The following is a 21924-nucleotide window of genomic DNA, read 5'->3' as shown; positions in this document are numbered from 1 at the left end:
ATTATGTTACCTATATTAATAAATTATTTTTTGAATTTGAATAAAAAAATTGCGTTTACTACTCAAGATAGAATTGCCATCTTAAGTTCTAATATGTAACTACTAAACGACAACATCAACCAATGGCGTGTATTTTTTCTCTATCTCCCTTTCTCGCTCCTGAGATAAATAGAAAGAAACAGAAAGAGAGTGAATGCTTCTTTTTTCATTTCTAGATAACGAAGTTTCTTTAGATAACTATTATTGCAAATAACGGCGATAGTGTAGACAAAAATATAAATACGAAATGTAACAATTTAATTCCAAACAATATAAGTGAGACAAACAATAACTATCAAAATAACTATAAATATATATATATATTAATCTCCTTCCTGCTCAGCTTCCAATCGCTGTCTTTCTTTTTCTTTAAGGTTCTGTTCTATCAAGTTATCCAATTCAGGGCTCAGAAGGACTGACAGGCCAGCTGTTATGGGAACCTTAAAAAAAATCTTTAATGGCATCTCGTAACGGTGGACTTCCGGTTACCAATTTAAAAACTTTATCAATCAGTAATTAAATGTTAGTAACTCATTCAAATATTACTAACTAGCAGACTCGGCCAAGCGTTGCTGTGGCTAAGGTTTTTGTTATATTACATAGTAGTAAATTAATCAAGGGAAACCGTAGGAGAACTTATGTGAAACGTTGGTACCACGATACGGACCTAAACTAAACTACCTTTAACTCAGCGCCATCTGTTAGAATTGTATCAAATAATAAACAAATGTTATCGTAATTTTAGTAAGGATGCCTATTTTTTTTGAAAATGAAATATAGCCTATGTCACTCAGGAATGATGTAGCTTTCCAACAGTGAAAGAATTTTTCAAATCTGCCAAGTAGTTTCGGAGCCTATTCAATTCATACAAACAAACAAAAAATCAAACCTTTCCTCCTTATAATATTAGTATAGATATAAAAGCACTCGCAGTTGACTTCTTAATGTTATCAGGCGCAAACTCATAGAAACAAAAGTGCACAGATTCCATTGTAATAAAATCGTTATTTGTGGGAGAATTAAGATCTTTATTCTATATTAAGTAAAAAGTTTATAGGCTGATTTGCTTCTTACTAATAATTCATTTTAGTAGATAACCAATGGAACTACTGTTTAGGTTTGAAAAGAAAAAGATGTTACCTCTGCAAAAATAGGTATAGCTGCGTCCCACCTCTCAATGTGGTTCTCGATAATTTTTAAGCAAGGGGTTGCTTTTGGGATAATTCGGCCAACTATTCTGTTCACAAGAATATTCATTTAATACATAGTCTTTGGAATTTTGTTACCAATACATAACTAACGAAGTAAATAAAGAAAAAAATCCGCGACTACTCACTCAAATAAAGGCGCACATGTTGTAGTCAAGAACTGAATCTCAAGGTCAGGTATGAAGCACTTCTCCCTGTCCATGATATTCGGAGGCAGATCGCCTCTACTCTTCTCTAACTCGCCTTGCTTAAAGAATTCGCTGAGTACTGCCGCCTACGAAACAGCTGCTTTCAGTACTGTACAGTGTTATCGATTGTTTTATTATATATTGCTTTGGGTTGAAAATTTTACAATTAATAACAAGTAATATTATGGTCACTACTAGTGACTCTTGACTGTGCGAATATGAACATAAGTTGTCTTCAAGATGCCGCAGCCATTCTTCCGTCAGCAAAAATTAATTCCAAAGATGCAACATATTGAATTTATAAATTGCCTATTCGATGTAATATTTGTATTTCTTAACCTAGTTTTCCATTTATTGTAATTGTATTATTTATTTTCTCTTGTATAATTAAATGTTCTGCGCACTTATATACTATAATCATTTTCACGAAATGTCGCACCAAATGTAGCTGATATTAGAGGCTACGCCTACATGAACTAAGGAAATTATACTTTATTATCTTCTGAACAGTTGATTGTAATAATGTACCATTACGATTCCCATTATTGTAGAAAAAGATAGAGTAATAATAAATAACTATGATGACACATGATAAGCATGAGCAATAAGAACTAACAGCGGTCTTCTTCACACTTCCCCAGTCCTTGAGTTGGTCACTGAGATCGGCTGCGTTCATAAGCAACGACTGCAGAGCTGAGGTATGACCGCGATTTCCCTTTTGGAAGTCATACGATATTGCACGAAATTCGTTGAGATTCCTACAAATTATGCATAAAATAAACATACGTGACTCTTTGGGCACAGATAAACAGCGTAGATATCCATATAGGATATCCACACTGTTTCTATAATATATATGTTGATATGCTGTTATGATTGTTTACTACGAGTCATACATAACAAAAAGCGTAATTGCGTAAGCACTGCAGCTGCCCGCCTTTTTCATTCTGAATAGATCCTTAACTAATTATATTTCTTAAATTTATGATAATAACCTTCCTAGATTAATTATGATTTAAAGGCCGGCAACGCAATCGCGAGCACTCCGAAATTAAATGTCTACAGGCTGCGATATCACTTAACATCAGATCAGTTTACCAATAAAAACATAGATAAAGTAAGTGATCGACAAGAATCGGGAGTTAATTATATTTTTACAGTATCTCATCATGGATGAAATAATTATATAGCCTGTGTTTATAAAGTTATATAGATTAAAATTTCAAATCGTTTACTTGAAATAATTAGCCAAATCCGTCGCCAGAACATAATCCCGTAACGTCATAATGGCTCTGTCGTAGTCCCGTCTCGGGAGCGTCTCCAAAATATCGCATCCCTCCGTGTTGAGCACACACATCGCCTGTGCAAGGTGATGTCGCTCCATTACGCTACCTTCGCTCGAGTATAGCGCTGCTAGAGTCGTCTCTGAAATATTTATTTTCCATCACGAGCGCAACCAGGGGCGGTCATACTCAAGCGGTATTTGGCTACAGCCCTGCCCAGGTAATTTCAAAAAATCCAAAATCCAGCTTGGCTGGATAAGAAGGATTTTGAATTTAAATAAATATCGACAATTTAAAAAAATCCTATCATAATTTTTAAAAAGAGTACCAAGAGTTTTTTACGCCGGCTTTTTCTCTCGGCCAACACCTTCTGTCTTCTTTGCCGATGAGTAGGGATGCCAACAGGCTCGAATTTAATGACGTGGAACAAGTGGAATAATACCATTATGATCCTATGTTCCAAAATAAACGTATTTTTTTTAAGTTGGAATCCCTGAGATCAATCAACAAACAACACATGTGCTATGCGCGTTTATCCAACGAAACGGGGGATTCCCCGTCGCTTGCGCTTTTTCGCGTGTACATCGATTACCGGGGACTTCCACGTAATAGCCTACGATTTCACGATCAGCCCACAAGCACAAAGTTCGACGAATGAAAATATATAGGTGACCGTATTATTATAATATTGGTTTTTATTATTATAAATAAATCTAGTATTATTATAAAAGGTGCTGTACGAGCCAAATCTGTAGTTTGCTTGCTCAGGCTTTTAAAATTGTATAAGTGTGGCGAGTACCTACATCGTGGGAATAATGCCCCAAGATATAGCCAGACAAATGGAGTATCAAGAATATCCAAAGCGCTTTATCACCTGCAATCATCAGCACACACTACTTTCATCACACAAGACAGCCTGATTAGGTAGTCCTTGTATTTCATATCTTTTATTTACTTTTTCCTTTCGCTAAGTTACCTTTTTGTATATATGTATTATGTATTTCTTCTTTGGATATATTTTTTATTATAAATATAATATATGTATTTTTAAAATAATTAATCTTTTGAGTATAGGTTTTTTTCTGTTGTATGTGACTTATGTTTACGAAATAAATATATTATACTTACGACCCTGAATTTGGAAGCTATTTGTTGTACCTCGATGATCCATATCGTGCACCAATCCTGCTATCACATACATGAGTGCTTGCAAATCACTAAAATGACATTTTTATAATATAATTACAAATTAAATCCTTCACTTATAAGGTTACAAAATTGTATAAAATAAAAAAATTACGACTCTCCACCTCAAGTATCCTTGCTGGATAAGTTTGTAATTAGTCAAAGCAGCATAGGCCCACTGCGCAACATTAAATGCGTGAAGCCAGCTGTGGTATGGCACATCTCTATAGCCTTTTTTCACGTGAAGTATGAAGCGGGCAAGCTTGTGCTTCTTTATATTGAACCTGTCAATCATCAGATATAGTTAAAATGTATTTGGTTATTGTTATAAAAGAAATAGTGAGTGAATACAATTTATTCCGACTATCCAAGAACAACAAGCAATGAAGGAATAGAAATTTTACATTCAATTAAGAAAAGAAAAACACATATTTCTTGTATGTTAATGTAAGTAGACAAAATACTGCATTTCATGGCGGTAGGCTTACTTGGCCCCCTAATTTATAAAAAATATATAAATATAATTTTATATGTATGTTTTTTTTATAAATTAGGAATTTTGATGGAGATTCATTCAATGCGGTTTTATATGCTGTTCCGTGAAAGGTTAAGTTTTTCCAAAATTAGCACTTACTTTTTATCAAAACCAAGATCGTCGAACATCTTCAGCACATAACAAGGTAGTTCCCGCAGAGGCAGCGCACGAATGTTAAAGTGAAGACTGTTCAGGTGCGGATGGTTGTGAAAACCAGAGCATTCTAATAGACGGGATACTTCAGAGTCACCGACCTTTAAGACGTCGGGTTTTTAATATTAATATGGGTACATTTTACCAATTGATTCGTTACATCATTAGTAAATTCCACTTCCTTATACCTAAATGCGATTTCAAAAAAACACCAAATAAATCAGGACTTAAATATATCAGGACAGGAATAAATAAATTCAAATTGAAATGAAATTGAAAATTCGAATGAAAATGATATGACCATTTGATTAAGACAATGCTACGATATATACTATTGGAAACGTTTCGTACTTTCATATGGTACATAACCAGCTCGTTAGCTAGAGCATTTCTTATATGCGCCTCTTGGATCTTCTGATAGACCACAGAGTGCATGATGCAGACTCCACAATAAATGCTAAATGCGAGAGCCATTTCCTCATCCATGGCATCGAAATACGGATCGCCAATTTTATTGATTAATTGCCCAACGCCAATAATGCCGGTTTGCTCACGGATCGGAAAACAAAGGATGGATCTAGAAAATCAAAAAGCGTTTTGATTTTTTTATCATTACTATGGGAAACTACGCCTTAAGTTTAGCAGTCTCAAGTAAAAATTGCTTGAAACTTCAATCAGAATCAATAAAAAAATAATCACACGCAATTGAGTCACAGATTCTATTTATTCGAAAAAGTTTACCATGAGATTGTCAAAGATATGGCAAATATAAGATTCTGCAAAGATTCGGCTACCAAAAACATACATACTTGCATTCGACTCCAGAGTTGCAATCTATTTCAGAATAATACGCAGGGTGGTTTTTGGCGACTTTGCAATTTATCAAAGTGCCTGTATTTATCACCTGACCCGTTATGCCAACGTCCATTGGAAAACGACGCTCAGACATTTCCTTATCATCCTGGTAAGGAAAATATTCTGTAAATATTTTCTACATACCACTAATATAGGATACTTTTCTACTCGTTTCTTTCGTTCAAACTTAAATGTTGAAAATTATATCGCTGTATACCTAACGTTACGCTTGGGATTACGAAGCATAGGTACATATTAACGGATGGAGCGTTAATGCTTCCAAAACTTACCGTATTCGTAGTTCCTGTAAATCTCTTCACTAGCTCCATTCGCTCAACGTCAACCAAGAGTACACAACAATGCTCTGCTTTCGTCAACTGTTTTGCTTGATCCATTGCTATTTGGAGCAATGTTTCCAACGAAGCCACCTCGAATATAAAATAACATGTATAATGTATTTCGCAAACGAATAGTAAACTCGGACACCGGAAATTTTTTCGCAACTTTTACATCAGTCAGACCTAAGAACGAAAAATACGATATCGAATCACAGTGGTTGATGAAAAGGACGACCACAGCATCTAAATCCGTTGTTAAATATTGAGCAAGCGCGGAAAGCCTTTTCAAAACTACAAAAAACCCTGCATCTAAAAAACAATAAGCATTCCTGGATTTTTAGATATATTCTTAAAATATCTTAGACAGACCGCATATACAATATAACCGTGCTGGACAGAATTCAGAAGAACAAAGCACTTCGCTTATGACGGTGAAGAAAAGGAAACTTGAGTATTTCCGACACGTTTTCCGTAATATCAAGGAATACCAGCATCCCTCAAATAATCATACAAGGCAAAGTGGGGCCGCAGATTCATTCATCATTGTCAAGCTCTAAGTCATTGTTCAGAAGCATGTCATCCAAAATCAACGTTGCCATGATTTGTCAACAGTCTGTTGCCAACAGTCGCGTCGAAAGGAGATGGCACTATAAGAAAATAACTATATACCTCGTTATAATTAACATTTGTATAAAACTCCGAAAAATACTTTATTAATCCTGTAGTCTATTAGGAATATGCATGCAAACTTACTTGAGTAAACAATCGTCTAGCGACCCGCAGTAACTGCTGGCATTTTTGCTTCAAAGTGCATTCGTATTCAAGAGCTATGGCCTTTTTTAGTACTGGCCACACGAACCTATTTTTTTAATTTTGAATTAAAACTTAGCTGAGTTCATTTGCTTCATGAATTGCGATGCTTACTAGGGATACGTTTTGTACTTGATTATTGCAGGAATATTATCTGAGTTAAGTTTTTAATATGAAAGCCTCGAAGGTTGTTACTGTTATTAAAAAACACTGCGGTATCGACTTTGTAGCGTATACAATTGTATAATTTGTGTAACGACAATGTTTAATTACTTACAAATAACACTCGTGTATCAATACAGTAACGTGCTCTTCCAAAATCTTTGGCGCAATCACGCAAACGATGACCGAAAATGTTTTGTCTGCTACGGGAAACATAATCACGCGTTTTTTAATATTGTCTTTCGTGACATACTGAAATGCGAGAATACGTATAAATATCTTTAACAAATTATTCACAACTGTTCCATGTACCTCGTGCGAACACGATAAAATTTATGTACTTAGGTAAAAAGTAGGAGGACTTTGACTCTATTTAGCATTATTAATTATTTATTTATATTTTTAAATATTAAGTTGTAGCTAATTTAAGAATGAATAGATATAAGTGAAAACTTTTATATCTATTCATTCTTAAATTATTTTGTTTCGATGAATATAATCTGTTTCGACTTCTTTTATGTAAGTTTTTTTTCTTTTTTCTAATATGACTATGTGTAACAGTTGGATTACTTATACATACTCATTAAGTTCGAATTGATTGACGTGGAATAAGTGATACCTAGATGATCTTATGTTCCAAAATAAACGTATTTTATTTTCTTTTTTATTTCATAAACGAATAATAAATAAAATAAGGACCCATCAGATAACGTTTTATATTATTTCTACCTTAGAGGGCAGAAACGTTTTATATACATTTTAATTTTCAAGAGATAGTATCTAGTTGATGTCAACTTAATTTTATTGATATTGCAGTACCTTGGTTCTAAATACAACATGCAAACGACGTGTTTGCAACGAGCAAACCTAATATTCATGACACATTCAAAGTCTGTAGTGACTACTAACGTTTGCAAATATTTCTAAAACAATTAATAATTTCAGTAAAAAAGCTACTATTTTTAACAGAACTGAGTGTTAATATACTTACTGGTGACACGATTGTTTGAAAATCAGCTCCAAAGTTCGTTAAAATATCGTTTTGTTCGACTACTGATTTCAATACATCCGCCATTTTTGCGGTCATCTACAAATTCATTGCATGCAAAAATCATTTCATTGTGATATTTATATATACTTACGAGATTATGTTACTATTTATATGTACTGTTATATAAAGACGTAACTATATGCCCACGACTAAAGTGAAAAAATATGATAGGGACAATAGTCACAATTCTTAAGTATTTTATGTCTTTATTAAAAATCAATTATAATTTAATTGATATACAGATGTAGAATTGTTCAAGTTTTGTCTCCCTGCCGGTTAAAATCACAGAACATTGCACTAAATCTAGTTGAACACCAACCCAGTAATTTAGGGCATTTACTTACGCATATCTTATTTTTTCTAGTTAAAGCAGTAGCATCCACAGCATCAAGTGAAGCCTCCATACCAGCATTGTGCACTACTACTTGCAACACTGCATCGGCCTCGCATTCGTCGCGTAACTGATAATTGATTATGCAACAATGATTTTCAATCGGTTTTTTTAACGGACGAAAACGAACATATTTACAATTACACTGTACATAACATTGAGTATATTATTATTATTATTATTATTTTATAGAACAGGGGGCAAACGGACAGGAGGCTCATCTGATGTTAAGTGATACCGCCCATGGACACTCTCGATGTCAGAGAGCTCGCCAGAAGGCTCGCGTTGCCGGCCTTTTAAGAATTTGTACGCTCTTTTCTCGAAGGACCCTAAGTCGAATTGGTTCGGACTTCGGAAATACTTCAGTGGGCAGCTGGTTCCACAAAGTGGTGGTGCGCGGCAAACACTGCCTTCAAAAACGCGCAGTTGTGGAACGGCAGACGTGGTGGTGATACGCCTCCTGTGAATACTCTCCATGTAAATGCGGCAGAAGATGCAGAGTGACCCCACATCTCTACGCAACGCCAAAGGATCAAGCCCCTCGGAGAGAGATTGGTCGTCGACGATTATGGATTATTTTTATTATTAATTTAAAATTATGCTACAATACTTTAAAAAAATGTAAAAATGTCCTTTAAATAAAACACTAACGTAGGTATTTATTTTTACTTCCAGTTGTGCAGCACCATCATCGGTAAGACTCATAACTAAATCCAAAATCTTCCCAGGATCACTGTTTTGTACACTTTTTCGCCTGCTATGCCGTTTTTGCGATGCCATCTTTAAAGATTTACAATTAACAATATCACGGTAGTGTTGGCAAAAATCGAATTTTATGGTTTAAGGAATTTGAAATTTATTTATAATGTCACAACTCAAAATTATGAATGGTATATTATAATATCTACAGATGCAGTAGGGGCGTGTCAAATCTCTGACCTTCATTCATTCATTTTATTTTTAATGGCGACTTCTGTGTCAATCACAATTCCGCCAATGTCACGTTCTAAGCGTTATCACGGTGAGGATATATTTGATGGATTGAATTAAATCTAAGCAGAGTTACCCAAAACAAAAATGACTTCACAAAAAAAGACAACACACACAAAGCTTACATCAATCACAGATATATAATAATATATACAAGAGGTTAACATAATACTACAAGTTATGGAGGGGAGAAACCTATAAGTTTAATTTATTAACAGAAATAAATTTCCCTAACATTTTGACGATAGGACTCGATGGGTGGGAAAGAAGGGAGTTAAGGTTACATGGACGAGGGAAGTTTGGAGGTAGATGGTCAAATAACGAGTCGTTAATTAGAGAACAGTTAAAAAATATATGATCTGTCGAGCTTTCGTCCATACCACACTCACAGAGAGAACTGTCTTTAATTTTAATTTTGGCTAAGTGAACGGGAGTACAAGCATGCCCTATACGAAGACGGCAGATTAAAGATGTGACCTTTTTGCTTAAAACCTTATGTTTAAAAAACCACGGCGAAGAAGGGATTGAATATTGAATATTGGCATAGTGCTTGCCGGTTTTTTCTTTAGAAGATTGCCAATCAATAGTCCAGGATTTTAGAAGGTGGGAGTATGCAAGAGCTGTTAGGTCGTGGGCTGAGATGTTAGGGTGCTGACAAGACCCGCAGAAAATAGCACCTTTTGCACAAGAGTCAGCAGTTTCATTACCCGCTATACCACAATGACTAGGTATCCATATAAGTACAATTTGAATATCTTTTTTACTACACCTAAACAAAGCTTCTCTTATTTTTAAAATTGTATTATGTTTTTTTTATAGATCTAAATGGATGAGAAAGAATTGCCTGTAAGCAGCTGCAAGAATCGGAAAAACTTTATTCAGGTTGTGGGACTCAGCGTACAAAACAGCCTCCAGAATTGATCTCTGACCTTTCTAATGGTAGTTGACACTTGACAGTCATACCTCGCATATTATGACAACTTACTAGACGACACTACAATTAACAATACTACATTTGACACTTAGTTGTTACTGGAAAGATACTTTGAGGGATGAAAAGTGATAATTACTTTAACTTTTTAAATTTTTCACTATTATACATTTACTAAATAGTAACGATTACTTTTTCGACCATGGCTGAAATACAAACTCTAATGGAAATGGGTTTCCCCAAGGAAAAAGCGTAAGTTAATGTGATATGTATAATATGTTATATGTTTTCAGAAAATGTTAGGTTATTTCATTGATAGTTGTAATATTTGTTTATAGTGAAAAGGCGCTGGCCGTTACAAATTACAAAGGAGTGGAGCCGGCTATGGAATGGCTTTTAGCTCACGCGGAGGAGATGGATGCTGGTACTGGCCATACAGTGGGTGGTGCGGCGGCATCTGCAGAAACTACAATTCCTACCCCTTCCACCGCTGCGGAAACTGTTCCTGCTACTTCTTCCGAAACGACTTCAACTGCTGATACTGAAGTTGAAGCAAAGTCTTTCAAATGCGAAGATTGCGGAAAGTTATTCAAAAATCAAGATGAAATGGAATTTCATGCAGCTAAAACTAATCATAGCAACTTCTCTGAATCTACAGAAGAAAAAAAGCCATTGACTGAAGAGGAAAAAAAAGCACAATTAGCACTATTAGAAGACAGAATGAAGCAAAAGCGAAAAGAAAGAGAGGAGAGAGAAAAGGTAAGGTCCTAAATATTAAAGTTATTATTTTTTATTATGTAATTGTTGGGTAATATAAATTTGATTAAATACACCAAATCTTAAATAGGATATATCTATAGTATAAAGTGCACATGAGGCAGACTTGTAATACTTACTGTTAATTATATTTGATTTTGAGGAACAATATAATTTTATTTTCAGGCTGAAGCTTTAGAACGTGAAAGGTTAAGGATTAAATCTGGAAAAGATCTCCAAGAAGCTAAGTTAAGGCTTCAAGAGCAAGAAATGCAAAAGCTGGTAGAACAGAGAAGGCGAGAAAAAATGGAGGACCAGAAGGCAAGAGAGAGAGTCAGAGCACAAATAGAAGCTGATAAGCAAGCAAGGAAGTCAGTATTGTTTTAACTAGCTTTTAGGAAAATATTTTCAAAGAAAAACTAACAAAATAAGTAAATTAAAAATGTTTGTAAATTTAGGTTTTATGTTATACTTATTTGTTTACTTTTATGGGGCTGTTCAAGTATTATATAATCAGGTTCCTACAATTTATCCCACCTTCCTCTTATCAGCAAAAGTAAGCAAAGCTCTGAAAAATAATAGTGCATAAACATATTAAGTTTTGTAGGCATTGTCATAAATGCATTTCAATTTTAAGTAAGTAAATAATAACTGTTGACATAATATATAATCTGAGATATTAATATTATATTCGTCTTTTCAATAAAATTTATTTTATTATGACATAATATGCATCATCTATGTGCAATCCATATTTGTCTATGCTATATGGCTTTAAACTATGGATTGTGCCTATGCCTAAACATATTTTTATCATATTTTATTAAATGTTTCTCGACATTATTGTATTGGCATAGGCTGTAAGGCTAATGTGTGTATTTCTGTAATAAATAAATAAATCTTTTACTATAAACATTAGAATATCTCTCAAACAACATTAAATTATGTAAAAAATTGCAGGTTAGCTGCATCAGGGCAAACCGCACCTGCGCCAGTGCCAGCTCCTCCGCAAGTTATTTCCACCCCAGGCCCCAAGGTGGCATATGACCAGGCCAGGATACAGCTGCGACTACCTGATGGCCAGTCTCTGTCACAAACATTTGGTGCCAAGGAACAGTTGGCTGCTGTAAGGTGAGATAATATAAGCGGCTCTCTTAAAGCAATCAATAATTTTCATATATATTATTATATTTATTGATTAATGATAATTGCAAGTGCTTTCCCCTCACATATTTTGACGTTCATAAGTGTACATTATGTTACCTATATGAATAAATGATATTTGATTTGATTTGCTACTGATTTTCTTTATTTCAGGGTGTTTTTACAAATGAAAAAACCAGAATATTCAGAGGAGGATCACTTTAAATTTATGACCACATTCCCAAAGAAGATATTTACTTCAGATGACTATGAAAAACCATTGGATCTATTAGGTATATATTTATTTATTTGCTTTTTAGTATTTTTTATACATTTCTTTAGCTAAGGATACAATAATTAATTAAAGCATAAATGATTTATTGAAATATTTAATATTGATAAGCCATTGGATTATATATATTTAAGTATATTTCATGAGGTTTCTTACTGTGTTTATTCTTTTTAGGTTTGGTGCCATCAGCGGTAATAATAGTATCCAAAGGTCAGAATTAAATTTCACATGGAAAGTGTTTACAGTGGTCATATTTATTTGTACAAACTATTCATATTAAAGTATGTATGGGTGTTACATGATTATTAAAAAATTTATGGGAACGATGTTACACACATTACTGAAATAAAATCTCAAATTATCATTTTGTTTATTGAATTATAATTTTTATGCTAGCTTTGCAACAGTTCCCCATGACATGTAAAAAAAATGTGAAAAGCTGGATGTGAGGTTTGAAGACATAATGTATTTGGTGTTGAGTTCGATTAGAACATAACTGTTAATACAACATAATGTTTAAAATAAAAATAAAATACGTTTATTTTGGAACATAAGATCTTCTAGGTATCACTTATTCCACGTCAATCAATTCAAACTTGTAGGCATCCCTACTCATCGGCAAAGACAGAGGGTGTAGGCCGAGAGAAAAAGCCGGCGTAAAAAACTCTCGGTACTCTTTTAAAAAAGCAAATCATCAAACAATATTTAAAACAAATATATCAAATTAATTAGAGGCAGCCTGCCCAGCACTAGTCCCAGGCCCTTTTATCAACTAGATAATCAATAACTTTATAGTAAGCCTTTTTACACAGCTTTTCTTTAATACATTTCTTAAATTTATTAAAAGGCAGAGATAAAAGAGCCTCTGGGATTTTATTAAAGAAGAGTATCCCTTTCCCCAAAAAAGAATTACTAACTTTACACAGTCTAGTACGGGGAAATTGCAGCCTGCGTTTGTTCCGAGTATTGACATTGTGCGTATGTTCTAATCTAGTATATTTATCACTATTTTTGTATACAAACATAATATTTTCATAAATATATTGCGAGGGAAAGGTAAGTATATTAATTTCCTTGAATTTATCTCTGAGAGATTCCCTACATTTTAAATTATAGATTGCACGAATAGCCCTCTTCTGCAGAATGAAAACAGATTCGACATCAGCAGCGTGACCCCATAACAATAAGCCATAAGTCATTAGGCTGTGAAAGTAACTAAAATAAACAAGTTTAGCTGTATCGACATCAGTCAGTGAGCGAATTTTTTTAACCGCGTAAGCTGCAGAACTAAGTCTCTTCGCCAATCCGTTGATATGAGGGGACCACTGAAGTTTTGAATCCAAGGTGATCCCAAGAAATACAGTTGTATCATCCAGATTCAATTCTTCATTATTTATAGTTGGTCTAGTACCCATAACCCTCGCATTTCTTGCACAAAATTTAATGCATTTCGTTTTCTTAGCATTAAGCAGAAGGTTATTCATACTAAACCAATGGACAATCGAAGAGAGAGCGTTGTTCACATCGTCAAAATTGGTTATTTGTCTTTTGATTTTAAAAATCAAGGACGTATCATCTGCAAACAAAACTATCTGATGTTTTTTCTCTACCATGAAAGGTAGATCATTTATATAAACAAGAAAGAGGAAAGGGCCAAGAATTGAGCCCTGTGGTACCCCCATATCCACTGCCGACCCAGAGGACCTCTTACCATTCACTTCGACCTTCTGAGTTCTACCATGTAAGTACGAAGTCAGAAGATTCAGTGCGGTATTCTTGATGCCATAGTGGCGGAGTTTCCCGATTAAGGTCTCGTGTTGGACACAATCAAATGCTTTGGATAAGTCGCAGAAAACACCTAAGGCGTCATGCGACTCCTCCCAAGCCTTAACTATATATCTATATAACTCAACGCCGGCATCGGCTGTCGAGCGACCCTTGGTAAAACCGAACTGATTATTGTGTAATAATTTGTTTGCGTTAAAATGACTTACAAGTTGATTTAATATAGTTTTTTCAAAGATTTTACTACAGGTAGGTAGTACGGAAATAGGTCTAAAGTTACTGGGGTCGGACATATTACCTGCTTTAAATAAAGGAATTACTTTACTATGTTTCATAAGATCGGGAAACTCCCCACTTTCGATACAATTGTTGAAAATTATAGCTAGATGGGGGGCAATTATATCAATTATGCTACTAATTATTTTTACAGAAATACCCCAAAGATCGGTAGTGTTCTTAATATCAATAGTTCTAAATATTCTAACTATATCGTCGGCACCAATGGGTCGGAATGTAAAACTGACCTTGCACTCGTTTACATTATCTTTGAGCAGCGATTCAGCGAGAGCGGGAGACGATTTAAGAGACTTGGTAGTCGAAATTGGAATGTCAGAAAAGTACTTATCAAAAACAGTCGCTATCTCTTCGTTAGATTTGATTATAGTGTTACCGACACATAGTTCGATGTCACGATTGCGATCTTTGACTCTTCCAGTTTCACTATCAATTATCTTCCAAGTCATTTTAGTTTTATTTGTACTATTTTCAATCTTGTTTTTTATATATAAGGACTTGGCCGCGTAACAAACTTTTTTAAATAATTTAGAATAATTTCTAACATAGAGAGTAAATTCTTCATTATGATTGTATGACTTTTCAGCGTAAAGGTCAAACAACCGTTGTCTACTTTTATAAATTCCCGCTGTCGCCCAATCACTGAACGATTTACACTGCGAATCAGAGACTTTCTTTGGGGTAAAGATGGTTTTGAACTCCTTATTTATACAATCACTTAGATTGTTGTATTGTGTATCAACGGTAGTACCTACCGGTAATAGAGGTAGGTGTTTACCTATATTATGTCTAAATCTCACCATTCGCTTTTTATTTACTGGAACAAACACACTGCTCTTTTTTACTTGTTTCACCACTTTACATTTTAGCGCCACTAACTGTCCACAGTGATCTGAGCTAAGATTTGTTGTAATTGAGGTATGCATTGCCTCTGCATCTGTAAATACATTATCTATACATGTAGCAGTGGAACTTGTAATTCTAGTGGGCTCGAGAAACAAGTTTACAAGATTGTAAGATTTTAATAAAATATTGAATTTTTTACTAATGGAGGTATTTTCTAATAAATTTATATTGAAGTCACCACATACAATAAGGATAAACTTTCCAATATGACCCGTCGATTTGAATGCTCAAATTTTTTTTGTAGATAGTACGCACCATAAGAAAGCGTTTTGTAAAGTATTAAGTTGCGGAAACTTACGGTTCATGAGATATAATTATTTATACTTTCCATACAAATGGACAAATATCATTCCATAACACGCCATAACACAATGAATTTGACAAATAACTGATGTCAAACATCAACCATTTCACGTATCGATTAGTGAAGGGTTCGAAAAATTTGACGTATCGATACTACTAAACTTTCCAATATGGACCATAGATTATTTGTAACTTATGATCAAATTAATTATTTGTAATCAAAAAACTTAATTATTATCTAGTTCGGTTAGGTTAGGTTAGTATATGAATATTTTCTTTTAATAACATTTTATTTAATAACCTAAAAGTACCCACATCGAATCAGAGCACCCCACTATCCACGTGGTCTTGTCTGCCCTACCCCTAGAGTGTATATAAATAATCGGAGGCGCGGAGGAAGAGCAGCCCCCACCCGCCGTACCAAAGCACAGGCATGAAATGCCTGTGCTTTGGTACGCAAGGGTGGAGGGGCTGCGTTTTCCGTAGCGCCGGAGCCGTTCAAAAACCGAATTATTATCTAGTTCGGTTAGGTTAGGTTAGTATATGAATTTCTTTTTTCTAAGAACTGTTTCTGAAATCATCAATAAACATATAAAAATCTAATATTTATATCATATTATTATATTATATTTGAATAAAATTCAAGTTTTTATTCTAAAAAAACTATCGACAAATTAAAAAAACGATTTTGATGCAAAATGTCACGTCTCTAATAACTAATGGAATCTGTATGGCTAAAGTCCTTTGCCTTTCCCATTAGGGATAAATTGAAAATAAAAAAAAATAAGCAATGGCAAATGTACGATTTATTTACGAATTTCTATACATTATACAGGTTTAAATAATCTTTATTAATATTTAGACGGAACTCCGGCAGAAAAAATAACTTGGAGGTGTTCCATTAAAGGTAAAGAGACACTTACATAATGAGTATTATCAAATTCAGGGACACATTTCTAAATTGTTACCATTCTAGCCTTAAAATTTTAAACATGAATATCTCCGTAACTATGGGTTTCCGCAGGTTGGGAATGACACAGGGGGTATTTCTCCATCCCCTCTTCCATCTCCCATAAAAAAAATCTCAAAAATCGACGGGTCATATTGGAAAGTTTAACCTACAATAATATACTTATTGTTCTTAAAACTAACTTTACACAATATTTCCTCCAACTTTTCTTCAAAAAAATCGTAGGATGCACTTGGTGGTCTGTAAACACTTAAAATAATGCAATTCTCAAGTTCTACACAGGCTACCTCCAAAGACTGTTCAACAGATAGACGCACGATGTCATTACGCTCTTTATACTTCAAATTTTTATTAACAATAATCAAAGAGCCCCCATGAATCGCCGACAATCTGCAAAACGAACTTGCAACTTGGTGCTGATCAAAGTTAAAGATGATTTGGCATTTTTTAAGCCAATGTTCGGTAATGCATAGGACATCAATTTTACCTGATTTTAAAAATAACTCTAATTCTAACTCTTTGCCCAACATACCTTGCATGTTTTGATGCATCAAGTTTAAACAATTGTTGTTAGTAGTATTACATGTTTGTGTTGAGCCGAGTTGTAAAAAATTATTGCTAGAGGTCGCCTCTATTGTCACACTATCTAATTTAAATTATTATTAATACATGAAGTGTTACTACAAGTATCACTACATCCTTTTAAGAAACTAAACTGCTCAATAGAAGCAGTTGTCTGAAAAGCTAAATGTTTAGCTTTAGTTGTAAATAAAAAGTAAGATAGCATATTGGCTATCTGTTGTAAATAATAATTAGGTAGGTGGAACCTATCCTTTGTCAATAAATAGTTATATTTAAATATACAATTTAAGTCAATTAAATTAGGTAGTGTACCTAAGTCACAATTTAATTGTATATTATTAGTTGTTAAACTATTGTGCAATAGCATGTTCAACTTATGTCTAATTTTATTTTCCCTAGGTGCATCTTTGATGTAAGGAAATGTAAACAAGATAATATTCTTTACATTAAGTGATTTTAATTTATCAATATATGACAACAATTCATTTTGTCCTACATTTCCCCTTCTCCCAAAAAGCAATATTATGGTTGTGTTACTTGTATAGTTTCCACACAGCACTTTGTTTAAAATGTTAACAGGGGTGGCTCCGGGCATACAATAATTAGTTACAGTTTTGCCGGAGGACTGATATAATTTAGTGCCAATATTTTTCCCTATATCATCACTAAATAACAAAATTTCACTTTTATTTATAAAGTTCACTTTTTCTATGAAACTGTCACTCTGTACACTAGGCTCACATGATAACAATGGTGGTTCAGCATTTGTCTCATTAAAATGACACTGGCAATTGTTGGTCAAAGACAGAAAGCGTTGTTCATTGTATTGAGACAGCAGCAGAACCTCATTCATGGCCGATATGTGCTCCCCTATTTGTTGCTGGGCACAACTGTATTTATCAGTCATCTCTTCAAGAGAATTATGAAGACTTGCAATCCTCGAATTCAATGCAAGAATGTCAGCTTCATATTTATTTTTTACAGAATCAACCTCACTTGAAAACATTTTACATTGATTAATTATATTTCTATATTTTTTTGTTAAATTTATGTGATTCTTGTAAATATTTTCTCCTTTTATTAATCTTTTGTTTTTTTTAATGTTTCAGCATAATATGTTATAACTAATTACATACAGTCTAAATGCCAAATTATTATACATTATCTTGAACCGACATTTTTTATTTACACTATTTTTAACAGCTAGATAAATCATAAAACAAATATACTTCTATAAAAATAATCAAGAAGTTTTCAACATAGTTTTGCAAGAATATATCAAGATGAAATAAAATGTGCAGGTAACCCACATTGATCCTGTAAACCAACTTATACAATTTTATTTTTTATAGAACAGGGGACAAACGGGCAGGAGGATCACCTCATGTTAAGTGATACCAACACCCATAGACACTCAATGCCAAAGGGCTCGTGAGTGCGTTGCCGCCCTTTTAAGAATTGGTACGACCTTTTCTTGAAGGACCCTAAGTCGAATTGGTTCTGAAATACTTCAGTGGGTAAAAGAGGAGAAGCGACAAAGGATGATTTTTAGGGGAAAACGCGCAAACTTGTGTCTTCTTGTGGTGAAATTGGACTAGGTTTAGTCTGCCCCAGTCTGAGACTCCACGTTTCGACTCCAAACACAAGTTTTTTCCGGTACTCATCGACAACTGCCCGAAAAATACCTACCCGGTCAGTGTAGTGTGTGCCCAGTGCTGTCATCCGCATAGCAATGAAAGTTGCTAAGTTGCAACATTTCATTGATATGAAGAAGAAACAGGGTCGGGGATAGAACACAGCCTTGTGGGACCCCAGCGTTCAAGGTCGGAACATGCTCCGATCGGCCAAAAATCCCAGAAAAATCTAGAAATCCAGTCGCATCTTAATTACTCGGAAAGCCCGTAAGCTGGAAGCTTTTCGAGTATTGTCGATATGTGGATATAACTAGACTAACCGCTAGCGCCAGTCCCTAGGATTCAATTGCCTTTGCCCACCTATGTGTAAGGTATACAAGAAGGTCACCAGCCGAACGACCACAACGAAAGCTGTACTGATAATCGCGAATCAGCTGCTGGCCCTCTAGAGCTGGCTATGGATTCCATCATTTTTGAGAACAAGGAGGGTACAGCTATTGGGTGTGAGTTTGAATTGGATTTATTTTATTTTACATGTGTTTGTTGGTGCATCAATTTTTAAAGAACCAATTTATTTACAAAAAGGGGGCAAACAGCTTGGTACTTAGAAATAAGTTTTATTGCCGCTCATGGACTCTCACCAGAATTCAAGATGGAACTGATATCAATATTCTACTATAAAATGATTACATGTGTAAAACCTAAGCTAAAAACATGTTTGAAGTTTTATCTCTATCAACAATAAGCATTAAGTTTGAGCCACAGAGGAGTATAAACTCCACTATTGTAACATAGTAATTAAAATGGTAGAAGTTTTAATGTTTGGCCCCATCCCCCATCATCATATTTACTACTATACATACAGAAATACAGCAATACAACACGGAATTCAAATCAACCCCAACCCTGGTCAGTGGTGTAAGATATCAACTTTTAATAAGAAAGGCTACAATTGAACCCTGAAACTTAATGGTATTAAATAAAAGGTAATCACATACATTAAACTTTTTATTTATGTGCTAAATTCAAGCATAAGAAATGACAAATTCTCTCTTCATTTACATTTAATCTAAGTTTTCGCATATAATTATTTTGTCCCTTAAGCAGTATTCATGTACCACATATACTTTTGCATAATTTGTCAAATCAGGTTTGTAAATCTGAAACAGCTCTCATTTTTTTACCACTACCACTATTACATTATTCTAATAATATTAGGTAAATAATTTCAAATTAATAACATTTAAGTACTAAGGAATCAAAAGATCCATTTGAAGAATTTCATAGAGGAAAATTCATTGAGATAATTTTACTATACAAAAAATGGCTATATAGAAGATATTGTAAAGAAGAGAATATATATACTGTATATATATTAAAATTCATTGACAGAGAAATTTTGTGAGAATAATAATGATAATTTATCTGAAATATAGTAGACATTGCAAATGCATCATTTTGTTTTATCATAAATCACAAAAACCTATTATATTCAACACATAGAAATTACACAGTACATTATATAAATCTGAATAAAAAATGTGGTAAATAAGGTAAATCTTTACAAAAATTTGCCCAATATAAATAAAATTTAACTATATCCTTTAATAAAGCTCTTAATATTATGCTATCCAAAAAAATGTTAGTTACTTATTAAGTTTACATTACAGGGTAAACCATTGCAGCCATGTAACCAACTTATACAGTTGGATATATAAACTGTTTTCCTTATAGTGAGGATAAATTATGTTTTTATTTCCGTCACAATTTGTTATGATAGAATCTGTACCAATGTCTCTACGAGCCAAAACTCCATCGCAATCACATAACTTTAATTCCTTGGTGAAGCATATACGAATTTCAGACATATAACTATCTCCATCCATTTTTCTGCATTCAATGGCTGGATCAATATTAAGGGTTTTCTTAACAGCATTGTTTATATCCGTTATATGGTAATTATCAGTGTTAGATGCTATTATACCGGCTTCACTTAAAATATTAGCCATTGAGTATTTTTCCAACCAATCAAGGCCTATGGAAAAATACTTCAATTCAGAATTTAAAGGTTCCAGTTGTGCTGCACAGGTACCATGTTTAGTCCATTCATGAGCCCAGAGTGCATAGTTAGAAGTTCCTAAAACCATTATTTCAATTGAAAACAACTTTGATAGTGGAATGTAATTATATATTAATTGTACATACCATTAAAAATGTTAGTCCATTCTTCCAAGAGTTTATCCTCAATAGGCCTAATCTTTTCAGGGTCAAATAACCAAGTTCTATTACAGTTAGCGGGACCAATTGTTCCCAGTTTTGTTGGCCATATGCCATGAACAGACCATGCATCATTTTTATGTGGCATTGTACATTTATGTCGAGGGTTCATCTTTTTCCATTCCTTACAAACCGTAGCGGGCCAGCTTTGTGTAAATATTAATAAATCGAAATCATGGTTTATTTGATGTGAAAACTGTAAACTAATATCAGTTTGTTAGCAAGAAATTTACAAAATAAAATTTTTACATATTTTTTAACAACTTACCAATTAAATAAAATAGCAATTATTACAAAGGATTTCATTATTTTAAAAATAAATTCATTAATAATAAAAAGACAAAATTCATTAAGGTGTAAAATGTAAAAATATGTAAATAATAAAATTCAATTCATTGTCATGTCTTCGTATTCAAAAGTTGACACTTGACAACTGGTATCGGCCAAGTCACAGTCATTGTGTCACAGTCATCATGAGTGTTGTAAATTGTCTAATCTCGCTCAGGTCTCCCAGAGACAAAAAATTACAAATATCTTTTATAGCCAAACATATTTTCTACGAGAAAGCGAAGCGAAAAACCACATTGAGGTAATCAATATTAATTAAACAAATGTCATATATAATAATCATGATTTAAAATGGATTTATCGTATTATATATTAACTGACTATGATTTAATTGCACTGAATTATGTTTGGTGGATTCGTAGACTGAGACTCGTAAGTTTTTTTTGAAACTTCTTTATTGAGAAAAAATGAAATTTTTACGGAACGTCATGAATATGTGCAGCGTTTTTGTCGAAGAAAAGGGAGAGAGCCATTGTGACCGATTGAGAGAGAGTGAGAAAGAGAGATCGAAAAAA

At 33.8% G+C, this 21924-nt stretch overlaps 3 protein-coding genes across 3 annotated transcripts; 1 reads left to right on the top strand and 2 right to left on the bottom strand.

Annotated features, from left to right (window-relative positions):
* Positions 1-280: 280 nt before the first annotated feature.
* On the bottom strand, positions 281-9394 carry LOC110999247 (cGMP-dependent 3',5'-cyclic phosphodiesterase-like). Its single transcript, XM_022268216.2, has 16 exons — positions 8850-9394; positions 8152-8268; positions 7748-7843; positions 6872-7008; positions 6538-6643; positions 5737-5874; positions 5401-5552; positions 4943-5168; positions 4538-4692; positions 4029-4187; positions 3847-3935; positions 2671-2860; positions 2052-2193; positions 1376-1521; positions 1180-1276; positions 281-479 (listed from the first exon to the last, which is right to left on the bottom strand). The coding sequence occupies exons 1-16, from the start codon at positions 8976-8978 to the stop codon at positions 363-365; spliced, it is 2196 nt and encodes a 731-aa protein (XP_022123908.2). The 5' UTR covers positions 8979-9394; the 3' UTR covers positions 281-362.
* An 805-nt stretch (positions 9395-10199) lies between these two features.
* Positions 10200-12681, top strand: LOC110999230 (UBX domain-containing protein 1-B). Its single transcript, XM_022268194.2, has 6 exons — positions 10200-10371; positions 10458-10878; positions 11062-11246; positions 11836-12006; positions 12193-12311; positions 12485-12681. The coding sequence occupies exons 1-6, from the start codon at positions 10322-10324 to the stop codon at positions 12529-12531; spliced, it is 993 nt and encodes a 330-aa protein (XP_022123886.2). The 5' UTR covers positions 10200-10321; the 3' UTR covers positions 12532-12681.
* A 7098-nt stretch (positions 12682-19779) lies between these two features.
* On the bottom strand, positions 19780-21409 carry LOC110999231 (ribonuclease Oy). Its single transcript, XM_022268196.2, has 3 exons — positions 21330-21409; positions 20990-21264; positions 19780-20921 (listed from the first exon to the last, which is right to left on the bottom strand). The coding sequence occupies exons 1-3, from the start codon at positions 21365-21367 to the stop codon at positions 20449-20451; spliced, it is 786 nt and encodes a 261-aa protein (XP_022123888.2). The 5' UTR covers positions 21368-21409; the 3' UTR covers positions 19780-20448.
* Between the last annotated feature and the right edge of the window lie 515 nt (positions 21410-21924).

Source organism: Pieris rapae, chromosome 10 (assembly GCF_905147795.1).
Source record: "Pieris rapae chromosome 10, ilPieRapa1.1, whole genome shotgun sequence".
NCBI lineage: Eukaryota > Metazoa > Arthropoda > Insecta > Lepidoptera > Pieridae > Pieris > Pieris rapae.
The sequence above is the reverse complement of the archived record's forward strand: the minus strand, read 5'-3'. Positions and strand labels throughout refer to the sequence as shown.